General features: G+C 34.6%; 2 protein-coding genes across 3 annotated transcripts in view; one reads left to right on the plus strand and one right to left on the minus strand.

The window, feature by feature from the left end:
- Window positions 1-879: 879 nt before the first annotated feature.
- Mapmodulin (acidic leucine-rich nuclear phosphoprotein 32 mapmodulin) lies at window positions 880-10390 on the minus strand. The gene is made up of 6 exons (XM_081989274.1): window positions 10217-10390; window positions 6964-7127; window positions 6690-6902; window positions 6338-6449; window positions 6117-6282; window positions 880-1774 (listed from the first exon to the last, which is right to left on the minus strand). Exons 1-6 carry the CDS (start codon window positions 10262-10264, stop codon window positions 1731-1733), a joined length of 747 nt encoding a protein of 248 aa, XP_081845400.1. The 5' UTR covers window positions 10265-10390; the 3' UTR covers window positions 880-1730.
- A 3201-nt stretch (window positions 10391-13591) lies between these two features.
- Amph (amphiphysin) overlaps window positions 13592-21096 on the plus strand; it is a 32195-nt gene continuing 24690 nt past the window's right edge. The window contains exon 1 of one of the 2 annotated variants that reach the window (XM_081972667.1): window positions 13592-13929. In XM_081972667.1, the coding sequence (XP_081828793.1) occupies window positions 13861-13929 (69 nt within the window). In that variant the 5' untranslated portion in view covers window positions 13592-13860. The remainder of the gene's footprint in view (window positions 13930-21096) is intronic. The other variant, XM_081972674.1, reaches the window with a different exon arrangement.

Raw genomic sequence — 21096 nt, forward strand, 5'->3', positions numbered from 1 at the left:
TAAAGTAGACGCAAATATCTATAAGATTCATATTTGGTATTTTTTTGTTATAGAATGAAAATAAGTTACAAGGATGTTAAAAGTTCAATAAATCATCCTGTAAACTACTCCATTGTATTGTCAATAACTCGGTTATTTTGACAAGTATCGGTTGGTTCAATATACCAATTTGTAGCCCTTGAAATTCTCTTTTGACCACCCTGTATAGCGTTTTTACCTAAAACGTCGAATAACTGAGTTATTTACTGTTAAAATTGAGTTGTTTGTTGTAAAGTTTGATTTTGACAGTTTTTATTGTGACAGCCCAGAAGGGAGAACATATAGAACATCTATTCAATTAAATCAGATTACTTACTATACCCTTGCATAAGTTTATAAATAATATTTAATCATTTACCCCCGTTTACACCGTCGTTTTGTATGCCGAGCTTCATTTAAGTTTGGGTTAGACTGTGACAGTACAGGTGAAAAAAGTCACACTCTAAACCATACTTAACTTAAGCTATGCTTAAAGTACGACGGTGCAAATGGCGGTTAGATGTCTTAAATTATCTCATTAAAATGCATGATAAGTTTGACAATAACAATGACAAGTTTGACAGTGGTTTTCCCTATCATCGAAAATTTTCATTTAAACATGAAGTAATTTTCCGGTAAATTTCCAAAAATTGAAATTTTCCGACTCGAAAATTACCGCTTTTACATCTCTGTGTTGTATAAGCTAGCTTAAGAGATATTTTGAAAATTGTCAAACCGGAATAGTTTCTCGTTTTCAAAATATTGTTGGAGCTCGTTTTAATTGGCTACAGCTTTAAATTTGCAAACTTTGATTTTTGTGAATATGACGGGAACAAAGCTGAAAATAAAATTGTGCCCACATTTAGGTACATAATGACATGTATTTAGGAAAAATCTAGGGTATTTTTCAATATGAAAAATATTTTACAGACTACTAAATAATGTTATAATAATATGCAAATACAATGTACCCTGAATTTGAAAATTATGAACGTACCATCAGTAAAAACAAACTTATGTTAAAAACTATAAATTAAAAATATTAAAAAAAACCTGTATAATATAGCGTCACTTTAGTAATAAACAATATTCCACAAGAATGGTTTTGAACCTAAGAATTGAACTTTTGCATCAAGAGAGACTTTACCAACTCATTTCAGAACTTCATTATTACAAGGGAGATCATACAACACTTGCGTTAAATTAAGAAAAGACTGAGAGTAAAGACACTTTAAAGTAAAAGGAATAAACGTCTTTGTTTAATGCCGAGCACGTAATAGAACAAACTAAAAATTTTATTTTTTTTTTCAAACTTGTTTTATGTAAAACACATCTAAACATCGCACATTACACGTTCCGTAAAAATTTGCAAGGCATTTCGTCACGCTCCATCCAGCGAGCGCATGTTTCACTAATTCTCTGTATAACGACAATAATTTGATTTATTCCTTTGCTTAAAAAATTGGTTTTTGACGTCTCGAGGTTAAACGTTACGGCACTGTCCGCGTCCAATAGAAAAAGACAACAAATAAAAAAAAAACTACATTAAACGACGCGAACACGGCCGATCGCCTAGTTTTGAATGAAAAAACACAGCCAGGATTGACGTCATTTTTTCCAGTGTCTCTTTTGTCCTGAACGTATTTTTCCTAGTATCGTTTTTTTTTTTTTTGATACAGCAACAAATGATATAACAAACAAAATTTTAGGTTTTAGTTTTCCTCGCCATCCTCGCGTTTCCTCTTCTTTCCCTTCGCTGAAATAAAATAAAAAAGTAAATGTATTATTCGTACTTAATTAATAATTATTATTAAATTAAGATTAATATTTAAGCTAATACAGGGTGACAATAAAAAATCTCTAGCAAAAACTCCATAAAATGTTTAATTTGCAACAAAACTCAAATTTATCGGCGAAGAACAATTAACAACTATTTTGACTTTAACATACTCGGTCGGTTTCAAAGTGGCCTCCTTGCGCGTCTCGACAGAGTACCAAACGATTCCGAAAATTTTCAGCGGCGCCACGCACCTCTGTCCCATTCTCGACGCAGCGACCTCTTCAGCAACTCCAAAGTTTTGTGACGTGTAGCACAGGTCCTGGTCTCCAAAATAAACCACACACTGTAGTCCATCGGATTTAGATCTGGCAAGTAGGATGGCCATTCCTTCGACGAAATGAAATCCGGAAAATGGATCCGGCACCAGCCCTGAGTCGCTTTTGCTTTGTGGGCCGGAGCAGAGTCTTGTTGGAACGTCCAATCTGCATCGCCATAGTGCTGCTGAGCCCACGGAAGTACGACGGCATCAAGGATGTCACGGCGGTAGACGTCTTTGTTGATTTTGATCCCCTGGTCCACGAAAACGAGGGGGGTCTTGCGGCTGGTGCAAATTCCGGCCCAAACCATAACAGCCGCGGGATTTTGGCTCGTATCGTTTTGGTGATTGTGGGTCTGTTCATCGGTGAACAGCTTCTCATCTGAGAAGAGGATTTTGTTCCACTGAAGGGGAGCGTGGCGACGAAGGAGTCGTTTGCATCTTTCAAGCCGTACGCGCTTGTTATCATCGGTGAGGAGCTGAACTTTTTGTAGCTTGTAAGGCTTGAGATGTAGATCCTCTTTGGCTATTTGGCGGATTGATTCCCGATTAATACCAGTCTCACGAGCGATTTTTCGCATGGAGACCCTCGGATTTCGCCTGATTCGTTCTCGAACGAGCTCTCGGTTCTTACGGTGCGCTTTCTGCCACTTCCTGGACGCCGACCAGTATAGTATAGCCTCTTCCCACCGCTTAATGTTCGCGCAATATCAATCGGAAGCTTTTCCAACTCATGTAACGCCAAAATTTGTTCTCACTGGTTTGACACGTTAATAAAGTACCTAGTATTTTTAACGAAGAATCGAATATATCAAGCACTTTCAAACTTACTAGACCTTCATGTCACATTCGTGACAATTTGGTTGTCATTTTTTATTGTCACCCGGTAAATACACATCAAAAGCAACATTAAAATACTTTGGACCAATAGGGTACTTGCATTGAAAACTGATACCAAAAACAGTATGTTCACATGAAACGAAAACTATTTTAGAAACCACTTACCTAAACTTTCGGTTAAATTTAACAAAAGGTTTGTGAAATATTAGCAAAAGAAAATCGGAAGAAATCCACACATTTAACAGCTGATTCAAGTGCTTACTGATTGGTGTGAGCTCAGACTGTTTTAGTACAAAATGATAGCATTCTCGGTCTTTCTTAGTACAATAAAAAAAAATTCTGACAGACGACTCATTGACTTTGATTCGCAGATTTACTCATATTGTTGTTGGATAATATATTGTTTTAAAAATTGAGACCGTAAGCAAGAGACCACAAGCATAGACTAAATGATAAGTACAGACAGCGCAATGTAATTAAATTGGCACCCAAAAAGGAAGTTTACGGCTTCAAGGGCTTTCTAATGTATTTCGGCTGCTTCAGTTGTAGGTAAACTCTAAGAGATGGCGCTAATACAGTATTTCCTATAATCCGCTTTCTTTTGCTATCCCATCTGAACTGCATAAGAAAGCTTAATTTTTTCAAATAAATTTGAGTTAAATTACTCGTATTTTGAAAACTAAACAAGAAAATTCTAGTTTGAGGTATTGATAATAAAGATTCTATTTATTTTAATAGTCTTTTAGACTCTTTTAACGTCAAAACAGAATCCTGAAGGTCACGTGACCGTTTTTTTAGTTTTAAACTGATACACTAAATCACGTATCTATTGGTAAGATTAAAATGTAATTTTTAACGTCACGTGACAGTTTTTATGTTTAGACTATTTTTTTTTTCAAATCGCGTGGCTTTTTTAACGTCCAAACGGATCCTAAAGGTCACGTGACTCTTTTAAGATTAAAAATGGAATTTATAATGTCACATGACTCAAAATGTCATTTGAAGAATCACGTAATCGGTTTTCAGTGATATTATTTTTTAAGACACGTGACCCTCTTTACAGTGCAAATGACCACGTGACAATTTTCAATTATTTTAACGTGAAAACGAAATCCTAAAAGGCACGTTTTAGATGTCAGAGTATTATTTGAAGAGTCACCTGACTCCTTATAATGTGCAAATGGTCACGTGACGAATTTCAAAAATAAGATATATTTTTAAAGGTCACGTGACTTTTTTTACAGTTCATAAAGTCTCATAACGATTTTCAATAATCAAACATTCTTTTCAGTCACGTGACTCTTTTTTAATGTCAAACCGAAATCCTGAAGGTCTGTAAATAGCCAAATAATGTTTAAAGGGTCACGTGACCGTTTTTCAGTTTGAACCGAGATTTTTTAAATTACGTGACTCCTTTTAATGTGCAAATGGTCACGTGACGATTTTCAATACTCAAATTGAATTTTTTAGACCACGTGACTCTTTTTTAACTTCAAAACGGATCCTAAAGGTGACGTGACTCTTTTAAGATTAAAAATGGATTTTATAATTTCACATGACAGTTTTGAATAGATACTCATATTACAAAGAAAAAAACACCCTAAACAATATACTAAGAGAAACAGCTGATTTCTGAACAAAAATATTTTACCGCTCTTGCATGTATTTTTGATTGTCTTAATAGACTTATTTTGACTTGAATTTAAGTCAAAATAAGTCTATTCAATCAAAAATCCATGCAAGTATGGCAAGTACCCCATTGGAAATTATGAAATTCTAAGTTCTTAGAAGAGGAAAGTAGTCTTTATAGCTCCATGGAACCAAATTTGACAGTTCTGACGTTAAGGAACACTTTTATACTTTTCTTACTTCATATGACAACTCTATGTACTGATTTTTATTTGTCCGGACATTTTTTATATTTTCAGTAAAAAGCAGTGACGATGCGTAAAAATAATTCATAAAAATAGTATGTTTTCTGAATGAACGTAATTTGTATTAAGATCAATTTCTGTGTGGCAAAACTTTGTATGTATATCTTTACATTAAAAAATGTTGCAAATCAAAAAAGAGAAACACCTTTCCTCCTCTACAACGTGGTGCCTTTTTAACATGAGATTTTTAACCACCTTTTAATTTTAATATTTTCAAAAAATATTGTGATTTTAAGACTTATTGCTGACTTTTGGAAATTGAACAAGTGGAAGGAACAAAAATCTTACCTAATTCTTTTAGCAAAAAGCTTTGTTTATTACAATCTGGCAACCATGCTAAAATATGTTATTTACAAAATAGACAATAGTACTGTATGACTAAAGAATAAACAAACATTCTTTAAAAAAAATGAATTAAAACTCGCGCTAACCTGGTTTTCTGGTTAGTATGAGTCTGATTTTTATAAATTTGAAGCAATGGGAGGTAATTAAACATTACTTCTATTTTATACTACAGTACCATTATTTAGTGCTGCGTTTGGCAACGTCGTATGAGTAAATCTTCCAATAGCTGATTTCGGTGTATGGTTCTTCCAACAAATCACAGCCAATTTGACCAACGTGTTTCTTTCGGAGATCTAATGCACACCAGACCTTTTTTGTTTGGTTAATTTTTTTAAAAACTTGCCATAATATGGTTGAGATTATATTAAACTGCTCTAGAAACATTTTGTCGCAAAAAAAATTTTTGAAAAAAATTCTAAATATTCCGACTATTTGGAATATAAACTATTCCTCTTGCTTGACCTCCTGAGTCACATAATATAAACAACAAAATCGGGGTAATATCAAAATTATAATTAATTTATTTTGTGTGTGTATGTCTAGTTTCCGCTATAAAATATAGCAAAACGTTGACAGTTTTTGATACTTTTTTAGTTAAAAACTCTTGTTTCTAACCCCGCAGGAAATAAAATATTTTAGTTGGATTAAGCACACTTAATTATGTGGCCGAATCAAACAAAATCATCTTGTTGATTGTGAGACATTGTACGTTTTTAAAATAAGAAATCAAATCTGTAGATGTAATAATATTAAATTTGTTCTGAAAATGAGAAGAACATTTTCTAAATATTTCTAACTAATTTGCAATCATATATTTTCCAATGTAAAATATGGCACTAAGGTAATTGTACACTACAAATAAAGTATGTATATAAAATCTTACCACTAGATGGGGTGACAGCCTCAACATCATCATCATCTTCCTCCTCCTCCACATCATCGTCCTCTTCTTCATCCTCACCAGCCTCGTAATCACCCTCGTCGGAAAGATCATCCAAATTTTCTGAATAGACTACCCCAAGATCGACACTATCATCCATTTCATCATCCTGAATAGAAGAAAAGTATTAAAGGATTCAAAACACTAAAACAAAAATGTTTTACCTCTTCAGAGCTGTCATCCTCATTGGACTCCTCTTCACCATTTCCATTTACTTCCTCATCACCTTCACCTTCCCCTTCACTTTCTTCTGCCTCCCGCTCTTCGACATCAAACCTAACAATTACACTCTACTAAATAACAATCTCAGGTACTTAAAAATGTTTGTCTTATCATTGTATATTATTATGTAATAAAACATTGTAAATATTAAGTTACACACACGCTATGGGATCAAAAACAATTTCAATGCACTTGCATTGTGTTGTTTGCAAATCTATTTACCGACACTGGTTTGATGCCAATTTTATAGTCTGAGAATAACAAATACCCAATTTATGGAAAACCGTATCTTACCCGTCTAAGTATTTCAGATTAGGCAGCATCTTAAACACTTTTTCTCTGTAGTTTTCCGTACTGGTAGCCTCATTGTTGAACAAGTCCAAGTGCTTTAAATGCTTGAACGATTTGAGGGACTCTAACGATTCCAGGTCTTTAATTTTATTGCCGCTCAAGTTTAGGTAAGAAAGCTTGGGGCTGGTTTCCAGGATGTCGAAGCCCCCGGAAATTCTTCAACAAGACAATATCGGTTTGGTACGGCTCTATTACCGTATAGCCGTAAATTAATTACCTGTTATCACTTAATTCCAACCTCTTCAAATTGGGTAGTTTTGGAAAACCTTTCAGCGACGTCAGGCCGACGTTGATGAGAGACAAAGTTTCCAAGTTTTCAAACTCGTCAGTCAGACCAACAATGTTTGTACTCCGGCAATTGTCGAGATTCAGCTCTTTGATCTAAATCAATAGAAACAATTGAATTAAACTGGTAATTTTAATAAAAAATTGAAGATGACGTTTGCTTCTTTATTTGTTACATCCAAAACCTATTTCTGTTTGACTTTCTGCATAAATAGGCAGTGCACTCAATTATATACCTTCTAAATACTGTCCTATACCTGGTGATTATAAAGTAAAGTTTTTTCCAGGAATCAAAAATAGGACTGTGCCACACTATTTCTTCATCCTGTAAACTCCCTACATACAGGTTAGCCCAATAGTCTGACAAATTCTCATATTGTCCCTAATATCATTTAACCAAACAAACTCTTAGATAAAAAAATCAACCAATCACAAATCATGATAATTGAGTGGACAGTTTTAAAAACACTTTGGAGCTTTCAACTACAGGATGTAGTGCAAGTTGGAAGCTTTGCTATTTTGTATTATTTCAAAGTACATTTTACAGAGGCTGCCGACTTAACAAAATATAAATTGTTGCTATTGACCATAATTACCAATAATTTTCAACAAATTGCAAATTACTTATGATAAAGTAATAACTGACTTGGAAAAATCAGAGCTGTAAACCAGAGTTCAAATGAAGGTGTTTCCTACAAAATGCCTTTACTACACAGTTTTTATTATTCCCAAGATTATAGTACTATTTGTATTGTTCAACTGTTGTTTCCACACCTTTTACATATTTAACAAAGTAAACTTTTGTAAGTGTAAGTAAAACTTTAGACTTTTCCTAAACAGTAAATAATAAATATGCTAATAGGTATAGAGGAAACCTTTTATACTTTTTTCTAATTTCTTTGTCTTTTTTAAATTAACTAGGGTCTTAAAAGCTTGCAGTTTTGCTTTTAATTCAGTGACATGCAACACATTTTATGCACATATTATGCAATTATGGAGGTTTACATATTTTTAGGTTAAAAGGAATAGACAAACAACTAAATATATTTATTTTGACTTTGAGTTTTCAGAGACTCTGACTTGTCAGAGGTTTCCCACACTTTCTACTAATTTTTACAGTCTGCTGGTACTTTAAAACTTTGTACAGGTTAAAGTAGTATTTATAAGCTTCTCACACTTTCAACTGAATGACTTTTAAGGGTCTTTGGAACATTTAAGTGAGTCTTAAAGTCTCTGACACTCTTAAGTGACATTTGGCATTTTTATAAAACTTTTGAAAGCCCACAGAACTATTTAGAAGCCTCAGACACTCTCAAATAGGTTTTAGAGGCTTCTGGCAACTTTAAGTGACTATTTTGAAAGTTTATGGGATTATTGAAAGATTAGGGGCTTCAGATACTTAAAATGACCTTCTAGGGCCTCTGGGTACATTCAAATTACCTTTTAAAGTTCTTTAGGACTTTTAGAGGCCTTTGGCACCTTTTTAGAGAGTTCTGACATATTTAAGTGACTCCTTGGGATGTTTCTAGCATTTTTAAAATATTCTTGAAAGGTCTAATACATTGTGATTTATTTCAAGAGCCATATGTATTTTATTTTGGGAAGTGTCTCCATTAACTCTTATAGTGGCCAAATACAATACTGATTATATTTCTAAATTGTCTTTACAAGTTAAAATTTCACACAAAAATCTTTTATTTATTCCAAATTCTAACTTGTGCTTATAAGTATAATCTCATAAAAAATTAATGTGACTAAATAGTGTAGAATCCATTAATAACTCTAAGAAAAAATTTACATTTAACATATTCATGCCCATTTTAGTTAGAGCTTTTGCATATAGCAAAAACAATACATATTTTCTTTTCAGTTATTGTATAGATTTTTTCCCACTGCACACTGAATACTCTTGTAAATCACAGTATACCACATAAACAATCAAAGATATAGAAAAAAAACAATTGGAAGTCTAACAATCCTAACATCTTAGATCTTATGAAAAAAGATTTTCAACTTTCAACTGGGACTTACTTACCTGTATGTGGTTGTTTATAATGGATGGGAGTGGGGTGGTTTGGGAGGATTATGCCAATACAAAAATACAATTTCATTATAAAATTTAATTCACTAGCAAGTGTAGTGAAGGATTTGTAACTGTAAAACAAATAATTCACCCTGATTTTAAGCAAAAAACACTTAATATAAGAAGAAAAAACAAAGCCAATTTTGTGCAGTTTGAGCTCTTGAGACTCAAGAGAGTTCAAGCACAAACATCTGATGCACAAGTATTTCCCGAATGTATTTCTCTATCAAAATAAGAACACTAACAACTCATATGGAACCAAAGTTAGAAGTAGATGATGTATAAACTAAGCAATGTTTGGAAAAAAAGCCGCATATCTAAATATCCTACTCAACTAATTTCCAACCTGTAAGTTTTAACAGACAACACACCTGCTTTCCAACATGTATTAAAACAGTTAACTAAAACAGGAAACATTAAACTCATCAGTAGCATACTCCGAAAACTGTAAAGAAATCAATGACCCAACCAGAGTTAAAACTAACTCCACTTGTTGCTTCAAATATTGAATAAATAATTAGTGGTGGAGGAACTGTAAAAATTCAGGTTCAGACTTGCTTAACAAGTTACAATCTGAATTTTTAGGTAATGCACTATCTATCTATAGTAAATTTAAACTATATGGCTTAATTGGGTGAGGTTCCAGTTTAAAGATGCATGAGGAAAGTATGGCTACTTTAATTAGCCCTTCCTGTGCATGTGTACAGTTATGTAAATGGCCCATTTTCACTGATAATGATGATAGTTTCATGAAAGTGAGGTTTACAGTATAGGTATGATGTGGTCAAAGCAACTGCACCTTGACATTGCAAGAATGGAGTCTTTACACAGCACCTGTGTGTGTGTGTGTCTATCTAGATTTTATTGGTTAGCTTTTCCTTTTAGCACCCATTGGTTCATTCTCCCTATTCTAAATGGGTGAACAAAAAATACCAGTTTAGAAATACGTGGTACCAAGACATTTTGCAGGAAAAAACTAAGGAGGAATGGAAAATTCGAACGTGCCGTACGTTAGATATTTCAAAACAAATGCGTTGGTACTTCTATCTCAAAGTGTAAATACGCCAGGTAAAACTGGAGAAATAGCGGGTTTTTTGCTTACCTCGGCCGGATTTTTGCCTCTTTTCTCCAAATCGATGCGTTTTTCCATGGTTCTGCCGCTCTTTTTACTATCTTAAACACATAAAACGAGAACGCCGATTAGAATTGTGTTTGGACACCAATCGAAAAAAACTTGTGCTACGCTAGGACCAGAGGACCGCCAAGAAACCATTAAGATGGGCGCATGCGTGTGCCAACTGTTTCTTATGTAAATGTCATTGCTGTCATTTTTCAGTTTTGGCGGATTTGTTGTCACTCGGAGTTACTCCGCCCGCTACCATTGAACTGATACCATATGTACTTAGATGCGGCATATACTTTTATTAGTTTAGTGAATGGGCTTATCCCACATATAATAAATTTTTGTTTTAATGACTGGAATCGAAAGAATAGGATCAAAAAACTAATTTTTCATATTCTTGAAGAAAAAATTATGGTCGTAAATGTTCCTACATTAGTTTGAATTTGTCCATTAAATTTAAAAGATCTGTTTTGGCGCGCATGTAACGTATGTAATTCTGGGCGATTTTATTGGCTGTTGCACGCCATCTGTTTCACTTCTTGTCGGTGATTGGTTGATAGTGTAGTACGTCACCGGCGGCGGGCGTTTTAAACATGAGATTAATGTAGTTTTTATCATAATTTTTTTCTATTTAGACTATTTTTTTCTATTTTTGAAAACAAAAAAATACGGGTATAATATTTTCAATCCGTCTTTGTAGTTATGAAATAAAAAAAAAATGTGGGACAGGCCCAAGGTACAGGGTGTCCCACGGAAAACGCTCTATTCTCCACCGAGGTCATTTACTACATTTACCTTTTATCACGTAAAACTATTTTTTTTAATTTCTAAAAAGGAACCCATACATTTAGCAAACAAATTGCAAAACACGAACACATGCTCTGTCGTGGTGCTGTAACAAATTTCTATGTTTGATGCTCCCTATGCAAAATTTTCCTTTGACTGTAATATTTTGCACATGACCTGTCACAGTCAAACCACAACAGCCTAGCGCGCCTATATTCTTTGGCTGGGAATGCGGCCTCAGATAGATGGGTCAGGCAAGACTACTCTGCTTTTTTGTAGACTAAAAGGATAGGTCTGGAAGAGGAAGTCGCTACAAGTCCAGGAATGTTCCCTTTCGGGAAGTTCCCAGAGTTGCACCGACATCCTCTGTCCTGGGAAAAAGATGCCCTCGCTGACGGAGGGGCTCTTCTGGCTCTCTTCTTGTCCTGCATTTCTTCTTTCTTCGTCAGCTCGTCCATCTCTGGTACTCCTGGCAAACTATAGGATGTTTTATATCTTAAAGTTTTGGGGGTCTGGTGAGTGGGGAATGATTTGCCAGGAGTGCAACAGCCTAGAATCCTAGGGTGTCCTTATATAAGCCGGTGCAACCCACCATTAAACATCCAAAGTATTATAGAGCTATTAAGTGGCAAAAGTCTCGTGCAACCCTAGTGTATTTGTGTCCTCTTCTATCAAATGTCATTGAAACAGTACAGCAACACAGGAAGTTGAACCCAATTTCGCAAAATATCAAATTGACACAAAAAGGAACTTTTTTATAAATAACTTTTATAGTTTTATTGATATTTTAATTATAAAAAATAAGCATTTAACTTATTTTGTTCCGATTTTAAGTGCACAGTAGGTAGTCCAAGCTCATCTTCTTCTTTTTCTTTATATGACTAATGGATGTTTACAATCGCATGTTTTATTGCTTCTCTGTCTTGCGTGGTGTGAATCAAAGACGTTATATCACATGTAGTCCTGTTTATTGTCTGATGTTCCAAAGCCAAGACATCCTCCTTCTCTCTATTTCTCTCTTGCCCCCGATTGGGGACTCCTCAACAGTAGGAGCTTATACTTTCCCTTACGCCTGATATGTCCTCAATAGGCCGTTTTTCTTTTCTTGTTCGCATTGAATAGCTCGCGTTCTGTGTTTACACCCCTAAAAACTCCCTCGTTTGTCTTTAGAATTCTGCGATAGAGCCACATCTCAAAAGCCTCCAGTTTGCTGACACTGATTATCTTCAAGGTCTAACCTTTCACACCATAGAGAAGCACCGACCAGGCATAGAATTCTATGAATCTTATCCTCAGGTCGATACCAAAGTCCGAATAGGCAAGCATTACACTTTTAAACCTAATGAATGCTTGTGGGGCTTGCTCAATACGGCTTTTTATTTCTTCTACTCCAACGTCCAGTCTTCGTATTTGAATCTATTCAATGGGCCCTCCTCCAAATGTTATTCTGCAGTTTACGAATGCATTCAGAGGTGCTTTCCAGTGATTAAAAGTTTAGGAACAGACTACTCTCCGAGGTGTATAGCTTTTCAACTGTTCTTCTTTGCCTAGCACTGGAACATTTAAACTAGATTTGAACTGTATATACTTAACGGAGCAACAAGCACCAATTTATCGGGTGGTGCGCCAGGGGGCAGGGGATTACAACTCGGAGCAGTGCAGAAGCGAAAAGTCCCGACACACTGGAACGGTCCAAAGTAATTCACTAACAGTCGGGAACTACTCCGAGCAGTTTATATAGGTCACTGGAAAGCACCTCAGGTTTCTGGAAATATAACCATTAATTTGTTTTTTTGGAATTGATGTTCAGACCTATGGATTTACTGTGTTCTCCCACCATATTTACCATTTGTTGTAGATAGTTCATACTGCCGGCTGTCAAAACGGTATCATCGGCTTAACGGATGTTGTTGATTCATACTCCACTAACATTTAATTATGCCCATTTCTGCGTCTTCCAAGGCCTCTGGAAAAATTGTCTCTGAATAGAGGTTCAGTTTATTTCTGCCTCACTCCCACTCCTCTTTTAATTTGTATAATGTTTAAAAAGCAAGTTTTAAAGCTTGCTATCACTTGTTCGATTGGTTGGTCGTTTAGTGCCAACTTACTGATATCATATTTTCTTAAATCTTCCAATTAATCCTGAACATAGCTTATTTTGTAATCTGGGTGGACAGCAGTTGATTTGATAATTTGTTTCTGTTTTCAAAAACTTGCAGTTTGTTGATGTTGCTGTTTTGTGGTTGTTTTGGTGTGGATCTTTGATCGAATAACTTCTCCAGCAGGCGTAATCTTCTTCTTTCCGCCCTTGGTGCCTAAATAACAGTTTGCGAGATGAGCATCTACTGCAGATGTATGCAGACCATAGAATGGGTGTTCTCAAGACAACAAAACGTAATAAGACACCCAGTAATGGTAATGACGTGAAAGTAAAACCAGCCCAGCAGGTAATAACACATCCATTTACCGCTGGTCCAACAATGCGGCTGAATGAGTACCTGCTACGTCGTCATTCCGCCGTTGTATATGTGTCAAGTGGGTACCGCGGTACCAAGACACCTACATATTGAATCGTACCGTAATAAGTAAAATTCCGAAAAGTTGTGGCAACGTCGTGTTTACCCAGTTTTCAAGCCTAGCCTAGTTTACCGTTAGAGAGCCGGAGAACCTGAGCGGTTTTCGCTTCTTTCGGTCCGCGTATCAGTGGTCGGCTTTTCGTTGTCGTGTGTGAACACGGTGCTTAACGTCGAATTGCCGCGTTGCCAAATACGACGGACTTTTGACGTTATAGTGTTGTTGTGGGAAGTGTCTTAACCATTTCAGATATCGAAGGCAAAATGGCCGAAAGCAGAGGTTCGCTATTGGCCAAATCGGTTCAGAAACACGCAGGCAGGGCAAAAGAAAAGGTCAGTTCACAACAGGTCGATTTAGAATTTTTTTCTCGACCAGATTTGAAATTCATGTGTATTTACGGAATGGTGACATTGTTGCCAGATAGTGGACACCAGCATACTAATAAGGACATATTTCGGATGCGTGTGCATACCTTTGGTGCATTCCGGCTTAAAGGTGTCCGTGCGGCCAAAGCGGAAACTGGGCCAATGACCCAAATTCGGGCTAGCAAAAACACCCAAAATTACTCTCCGGGGCAATTCAAATGTTGTAAAATGATTAATAGGCGCCTTTTAGTGTCGATTCCACGCGGAAAAGTAAAAATACACGGAATATTAGAAACCATTATTTATAAATAACCTTGGCGCTCCTATTTCAGATTTTTGCTCCGCGCTTTGCTGGGTGTCGCGATTTTTCTGTAATCCACGATACGGTTTGTCCAAATGTTACCTAACTTTACAGGCATATTGGAATTGTGTCCCTGATTTTTAATTTAGGAAATCAGCACTGTCGGTGATCTTTATTGTTCTTTAGGGAGCCTGGGAACACCATTAAAGGGACACCTGGTCTCTGCTCCCTCTTTTTAAAGCATTGTCGGAGCTCTTTTCGTTAAGGAAGCAGTGATTTTTTGCTGTCACTTCGTATTCGATTGTAACATTCGTCAGAATTAAATTAAACTACGGGATATCCGTTAGCCTGTTAGCTAACCGAACGAAGGGAGGAATCAACTCTAAAACTGAAGATGCAATCAGATTTATCATCATCATCAGATTGAACACAATGTTACGCAATGAGAAGACCTTATTTTCTATATTGGGACCACATTATAGAGGTTTGATAGAGGAGTGCACACAATTGCATTTTAAATCACGGAAGAACACTTTTTATTGGTGTTTTATGCAGTTAAGGAGAAGCAACAGCTTAACCATTGAAGCACAACTTGCAGCTCTTATAAGAATGCTGAAAAAGCACAAGGAAGAATGACGATGGGAATAAATGAAAACTACAACAATGTTGACTAAAAAGCAAAGAAGAACAGCAACAAAGAAAAAAAAATGCGACGACAAGATGAAAAGAAATAAAAAAACGTTACAAAAGAACTATCATCGGAGTTCTCGTGTGAAAATTAAGAAAATGTCCTGCATATTCAGATACAATTTAAGATCGTTTAGTATTGTCTGTCGTAGTTTGTGTTTCTTAACGTTTAAGAGGCAATTAAAAAAAGTTCAAAATAAATTAAGGATCTCCTATCAAATTGTTCCTTTCTGGTAGCTATGTTATATGGTGCTGACCAGCATAAGAAAGGTAATTATTAAACCCAATTGAACACAGAGAAGAAATCAAAGTAAAAAATATGAGGGAGAGTTCAGCAAATTTACCAAGAGTCACGTTCAATTGATTCACGAAGAAACCGAAATATTAATAAATTTGATCAGACAACAACAAACGAAACTTCTAAAATATGTGATTCTCAATCTTTTTTTCCTTTCTTTTTAGTGCTGCCTTTATCATCTGCTTTCGCTTCTGCTCTTTTCTTAGTTTCGCAACGTCCTCCTCCGTTTCTTTGCCAGTTTATACAATTCCAGCTTCTTTTCAAAGAAAACTGACAAATCCTTCCTCCTGGAAGGTTCAATAAGATTTTTCACACACAAATCTCACTCTTAAGGATCCTCTGGCGATTTAATCTCAGCGGAAAAGTCTTTGAGCTCCTTCACCACAGTGGAGTTGTGGACATATTTGAGAGAGAACTTAACCAAGTCGTTTTTCAGGTTGGCGCTTTGGAAAAGCTCTTTTTCGGAAAAGTCATATACGTAAGAAGTTGTGGGATGACATTAACTATCACGGTCAACGACCATTTTTTGCAGTTTAAGAGTTACTTACCAGTATCTTATCCTGGTAGTTTTGAATGTAAGCATAACCTTTTAGAGAGAAGAGAACTAGAAAATGAATGTCTTCAGACCATTTTCTGGGTTCTGTGGTTAATTCCCAGTGTTTAAAGTAGGTGCCAGGTTTCTGGAATGGAACCATATGGGAAATACAACAACAAATGCAAAAATTTTTTGTTACATATTGTAATGAATATTCTAGATTATTTAGAAACTTAACTTCTTACAATACCATTAGTACCTTTAGATTTAACAAAACTATTGTATAGCTAAGTAAGAACAGGAACTGGGAAAGACCCTTTTTTTGGTCCATTGTAAAGTGCTTCTATCTAATTTGTCGCCGATTCAACGTTACTTTGTGTGAAATTCGATAATTTTTGGTTCCTAAGTTTCCTGATACAAGAAGGGTCAAGATGTGAGTAAAAGTTTGTTCTGTCTGCTTCAGTCCCAATCTTGTAAAAACAGTTTTATAATAATAATAAAGTTATTAAGTCAGTAACACATTTAGTGTTAGTTTTCCCATCCTGGTTGGTATTCTTGTGGCTAAATCTTTTTGGCTTCTCTGTTGGGACTAATTGAGAGGCTGCAACACCTAATTCAAGTGCATAACACAGTTGCGAAAAACAGCTTTTACTCAATTATGTAGCTTACATATCTGAAAAGTGGTGTTTTTCGCTGGCTAAGGTGACATCCTCCTCTCATTAGGGGAAAGGACTTAGGTACTTGCCCTGTTGTCCTAATCTAGTTTTTCTACAAGCATAACTAATCAAATTTAGTATTAAAAGATAATAGTTAGAACAATGTAATGTTATTGCGAACTGGAACCTAATCATGAGCACTATACCTATGTCCTGATAAATGCTACAACATGATCAAAGGGAGATTTGTTTATTAGTTGTGATGTTAGTAATAATAGATCAGTTGGTATAATTGTAAGTTTATCATAAGAGTAAGTCAACAATGTCATAAAAGCTATTATCAAAGTCTATGAAGGATGATCGATTGGCTACACTGACAGAGGATGAAAATGGATCAAGTGGGTTTTAAAGATCACGATTTCAAATAACTTCTGTTCTTTAAAGTTTTTCAACACCTTTTTCATCAGTTAGAAATTATACATTTAAAACTATGACCTGAATAATCTGTTGGATTTGTTGATCTTATTCATTTTTCTGAATGAAGAGGAATCTTGGAAAATTCTGCATTTGCTAGATGGACTAATGGATATGTTCTGTTTTATGTTCTTATACCTTAAGTTATAAAATATTATAATCATCTAATAAGGATTTAAAATGAATATCATCCTTTCTGTTTCACCCTGTTTTGCAGAATTACCAGCAAATCATTATTTTTTTCGTATAGGTGAAGAATAGGGAAAGAACCTAAAAACACTAACTTGGAAAGTGGAAATAATGTTTTTTCTGATTCTTTTTGTGGATTTGATAGAAAAAATGTAACTTAATGTAGACTTGAATGATCCACAACAAAAACGACTTTTATATGTACACAAATGATATATTAAATGTTCTATGTGCAGATGTCATTTCGGTATTCTGGGCATATTTCTTAAAGAATTCTGGTTGAAAAAATAACTTAAAATCCAGCATAAAGTCTCATTTAATTTTTTGCTTCCGTATTCTATGCCAAAATAGTTTCAATGTATCAGTTTAAAGTGAAAGTAATAACCTAAAGCATTTTAAGAATGGCGCCTAAAAAAATCATCTCAATTATTTTGGCACCCACTCAAAGAACATTTCACTAGCGTCATCAGAATCACTAATTAAATGGGATGAAAGTATTGGAAAGAATTTTATTAGTTTTAGAAATTACTGCGCAGTTGATTGAAACTGAAAACTAAAAAAAAAACGTACAAAAATAGATACTAATCTAGACACATGATCTCAAAAGCATTAATTTATATTCGGATTAAGATTTGACCTTCCTATTGTTGCTATAGATATCACCTTCACTAGATTATGTCGAAGATCATAATTTGATGATTGACATGTAATTTTACACTCGTATTGTTTTGGTTTTAACTAGCTGGTATGGTGTACCAATTATACTTAGGAATTCCATGATATGAAGAGAAAACTATAGCAAATTTCAAGGATTTTCAAAAAATTTACAGATTTGAGTGATTTTTGTTTTTCTGGTTTAAAAAATACATTGTTTCCATTGATTTTATGTAGCTTGAAGCCCAAAAAAATTTAGATACATTTCTTTTTAGTTTCTCCATTCCTCTAAATCGTTCTCCCACTTTTCCCAGAGTGCTTTTTATAGTTTTTTGTTGTTTCTCTCTCCCAGAATTGACATGGTTTTCTCGTGTCTTCGTGACATTCTCATGTCCATACTCTACTCATTGCATACTGTCTTTCGTGTTGTTTGGTGTTCGGCAGCTCGTCTCCAGAAATCTATTTCTGTACCTTTGAGTAGTTTTTCTGATCTTGATAACTATCAGAAAAATCAACATTTTCAGAACTCTTGCATGAAGTTAGCCATAGTTCTAGAATTAGAAACAACCTTTTAGTAACCTAAAACTGTTATATTTGTATTACTGGTACTGTTTTTCCTTGTTACACAAGCAAATGTTTGTCTGGACACCCTCTGTATATCGTTAGTAGTTAAATGCGAAATTGTCTTGCTCTGAGCAGAATAATTGTAGTTAAAAACGTTATTCCCTGAATTGTTAGTTATTAATAATTTATGCGAGTAAAAGTTTGAAACTTGAAACGCACTGTTCTCTCTGTTGTTGGTTAGTTATGGCTTTTGCATATTTGTTTAATCAGTTTAGAGGAGAAAACAGGATAGTAAATTACAACGATTAAACCAACTCCACAGATAAAAATATCACAACAATGAAACATTAAAATTCCAGTTTTAACGTTAACATGACGACGAATCATGCCAAATTGGTTGTTAACTGCTATTTCAGTTATTTTGGCGACCTTTTATGCAAAGAAAAAACTCTCAAAGAAAACATATGTGACACTCGTGACCATATTGTGTTTCAATAGAAGCAGATTCTTTTAGTTTACCGGAAGCTAAAAAATCCTTCAGGAACAGTGTAGGCAAAACAGCTACTAGTTTTCAATATCAGGGCGTATTATAAAAATAGGAAATGATTAAAATCTGCGTAGGAAGTTTACGAATCAATGAATGAATACAGTTTAACTATGAATGGCCCACATCATTCAGTAAGAAACTTCTATAGGAAGTGGTTCAAGGAAAAGAGGCTAAACCATACAGACTAGACTAGCATCTGAAATGTTCTATGAGAAAAGGCACAACAGTTCATTATAATTGGGAGGAAGACAATTGAAAATGTTAAACGTGCATTTAAAAGCAAACATGAATTCGTTGGCGAAAGAGAAAATCGTGATTTCATGAAATTATTAAGAATGGTATGCGCACTCTTATTGGATTAGCATACTGAACGAATAGAATGAAAGTTAATCTCACAAGTGAATTTATCAACCAAATTGTTATTATTACAATCTTAGATCAAATCGAGGACACTCTGTGTAGATTAGGAAAACAATACTTTTTTTAAATAACTATTCCTGAAAGTTAAGTTACGTAATTGCTCTCATTGGTCTTAAAATAAATTTTTCTGAAAATTTCAATTAATTTTTTTGACAAACTGACGGCTATTAGAAGGTTATACTAATTAAAATGGATTAATTAAATAGAAATGCAAATGGTTGGACTATGTTTTACATGGTCAAGGTAGTGTACCATAAATTTACTAATGGATTACTTTAAGTAATGTCAGTCACTCTTTTTGAGTTCGTAGACTGTGTTTAAGTAGTAGAAAAGGATTGTCAAGGAAATATAATGTTAATAAACAGTTAATTATAAATTCATACAGGGAATTTGGTGCTAAAAGTATCAGTCGAAATAATGGAGAAGTAATGGTAACATATTTGGGTGCAGAGTCTGATGCTGTAATGTAATTGTATTATGAATTAAACTTCCATATTTTCGTATTTTGTATGAAACTGATAGGAAGGCTCCAAATACAAATAACGATTTTTTGACAAGAATCCCTAGAGCGACAAATGTACATTTACTGAACAGAAATAAGTCTAATAAACTTCATTTTAGCGAAAAATGCGTGAAAATTTTCTTCTGCCATTGCTCAAAATTGACTGTGATTTAGTTATTTTTTAACCAATGGTTATTGCAATTTTATGAAACAAATTATTAAAGCAATACTGCCAAAGAATCAAAACCAACGTTTGCGAAGAGAGTCATTTTACTTTGGAATATCAACGCTATTTTACAAAAGCGTTCCATTAAGTAACAATGCGGAATGTTATTCAACAAGAATTATAAACAGCCATTTTAAAAACAAAACAGGTCTAAAGGATTTGCAAATCATTCTTAAGAAACCAAAAACAATAATAAATTATTAGCGTTTACTACAAAACACATTTGTTTTATTTTTGTTTGTTCCATCATACGGAAAACCATTCTTGGAACAGTTCTCGTCTTGCGCGACTGGAAAAAAGTTATAGTTTTTCTATTGTGCAATTATTCTACGATAGACGGTTTTTTGCAGCTTTAATGGGTCCAATTGTAACAAAGTTTGGCATTCGAAATAGCACTGGGTGTCAAAAATTGATACTACAGTGCTTTTGAAACGTAGAAATTGAGATGATAAAGCTCCTTGGAAAATGATGATTTAGGAAATTTTTTACTGAAACTATTGCGATAACTTTATTTGGCTGGAACTAATGACCAATTCTAATCTTCTAATAGAACCTTAGACCAATGGAACCGTAAGGCAAATGCTCATCATTTAACAGTAAAAAATACAAATTGATTAGACGTGGGAACAGTTCATCCTATTGATTGTGATGTCTTTGAAATGATCTTTTGTGTAATAAGTGTTTTGATTTATTTATGTTTGTGAGTAGTTATTATTTGTTAAAACTGTTACAGTAAATGTGAACTCATAGCTCCAGAATATCTTGCTTGTGTCAGCCACATTGTTTATGTTTTGCAACAACCAACTGTAGAAATTGATCAAAAGCTTTCTCTTCCCTTCATGCAATACTTCAAGTTTTTGATACTGAAACTATTCCTTCTTAATATTTTATAAGTTGTATTCTTAGGGATGTTATATGGTAGTGATCGATGAGAGATCTCTTTTGAGATGTATTTGTACCGCCGTATGTTAAGAATATCGTGGGTGCAGAGAATCACCAACTTGGAAGTCCTTGCGCGGATGGGAAAATCAAAAGAACTGATGCTGATCGTTAAGGAAAAAAAACGGGATACATAGGCCAC

The sequence above is a fragment of the Ips typographus genome, linkage group LG1, assembly GCF_016097725.1.
Source record: "Ips typographus isolate SLU linkage group LG1, UJ_Ityp_2.0, whole genome shotgun sequence".
Lineage (NCBI taxonomy): Eukaryota > Metazoa > Arthropoda > Insecta > Coleoptera > Curculionidae > Ips > Ips typographus.

Coding starts and splice junctions, on each gene's coding strand:
- Mapmodulin (XM_081989274.1), bottom strand. CDS start 10,264: ATGGAAAAACGCATCGATTTGGAGAAAAGAGGCAAAAATCCGGCCGAG. Junction 6,450..6,689: donor AATCTGAAATACTTAGACGG/GTAAGATACGGT, acceptor TGTAATTGTTAG/GTTTGATGTCGAAGAGCGGG. Junction 6,283..6,337: donor AGGATGACAGCTCTGAAGAG/GTAAAACATTTT, acceptor TCTTCTATTCAG/GATGATGAAATGGATGATAG.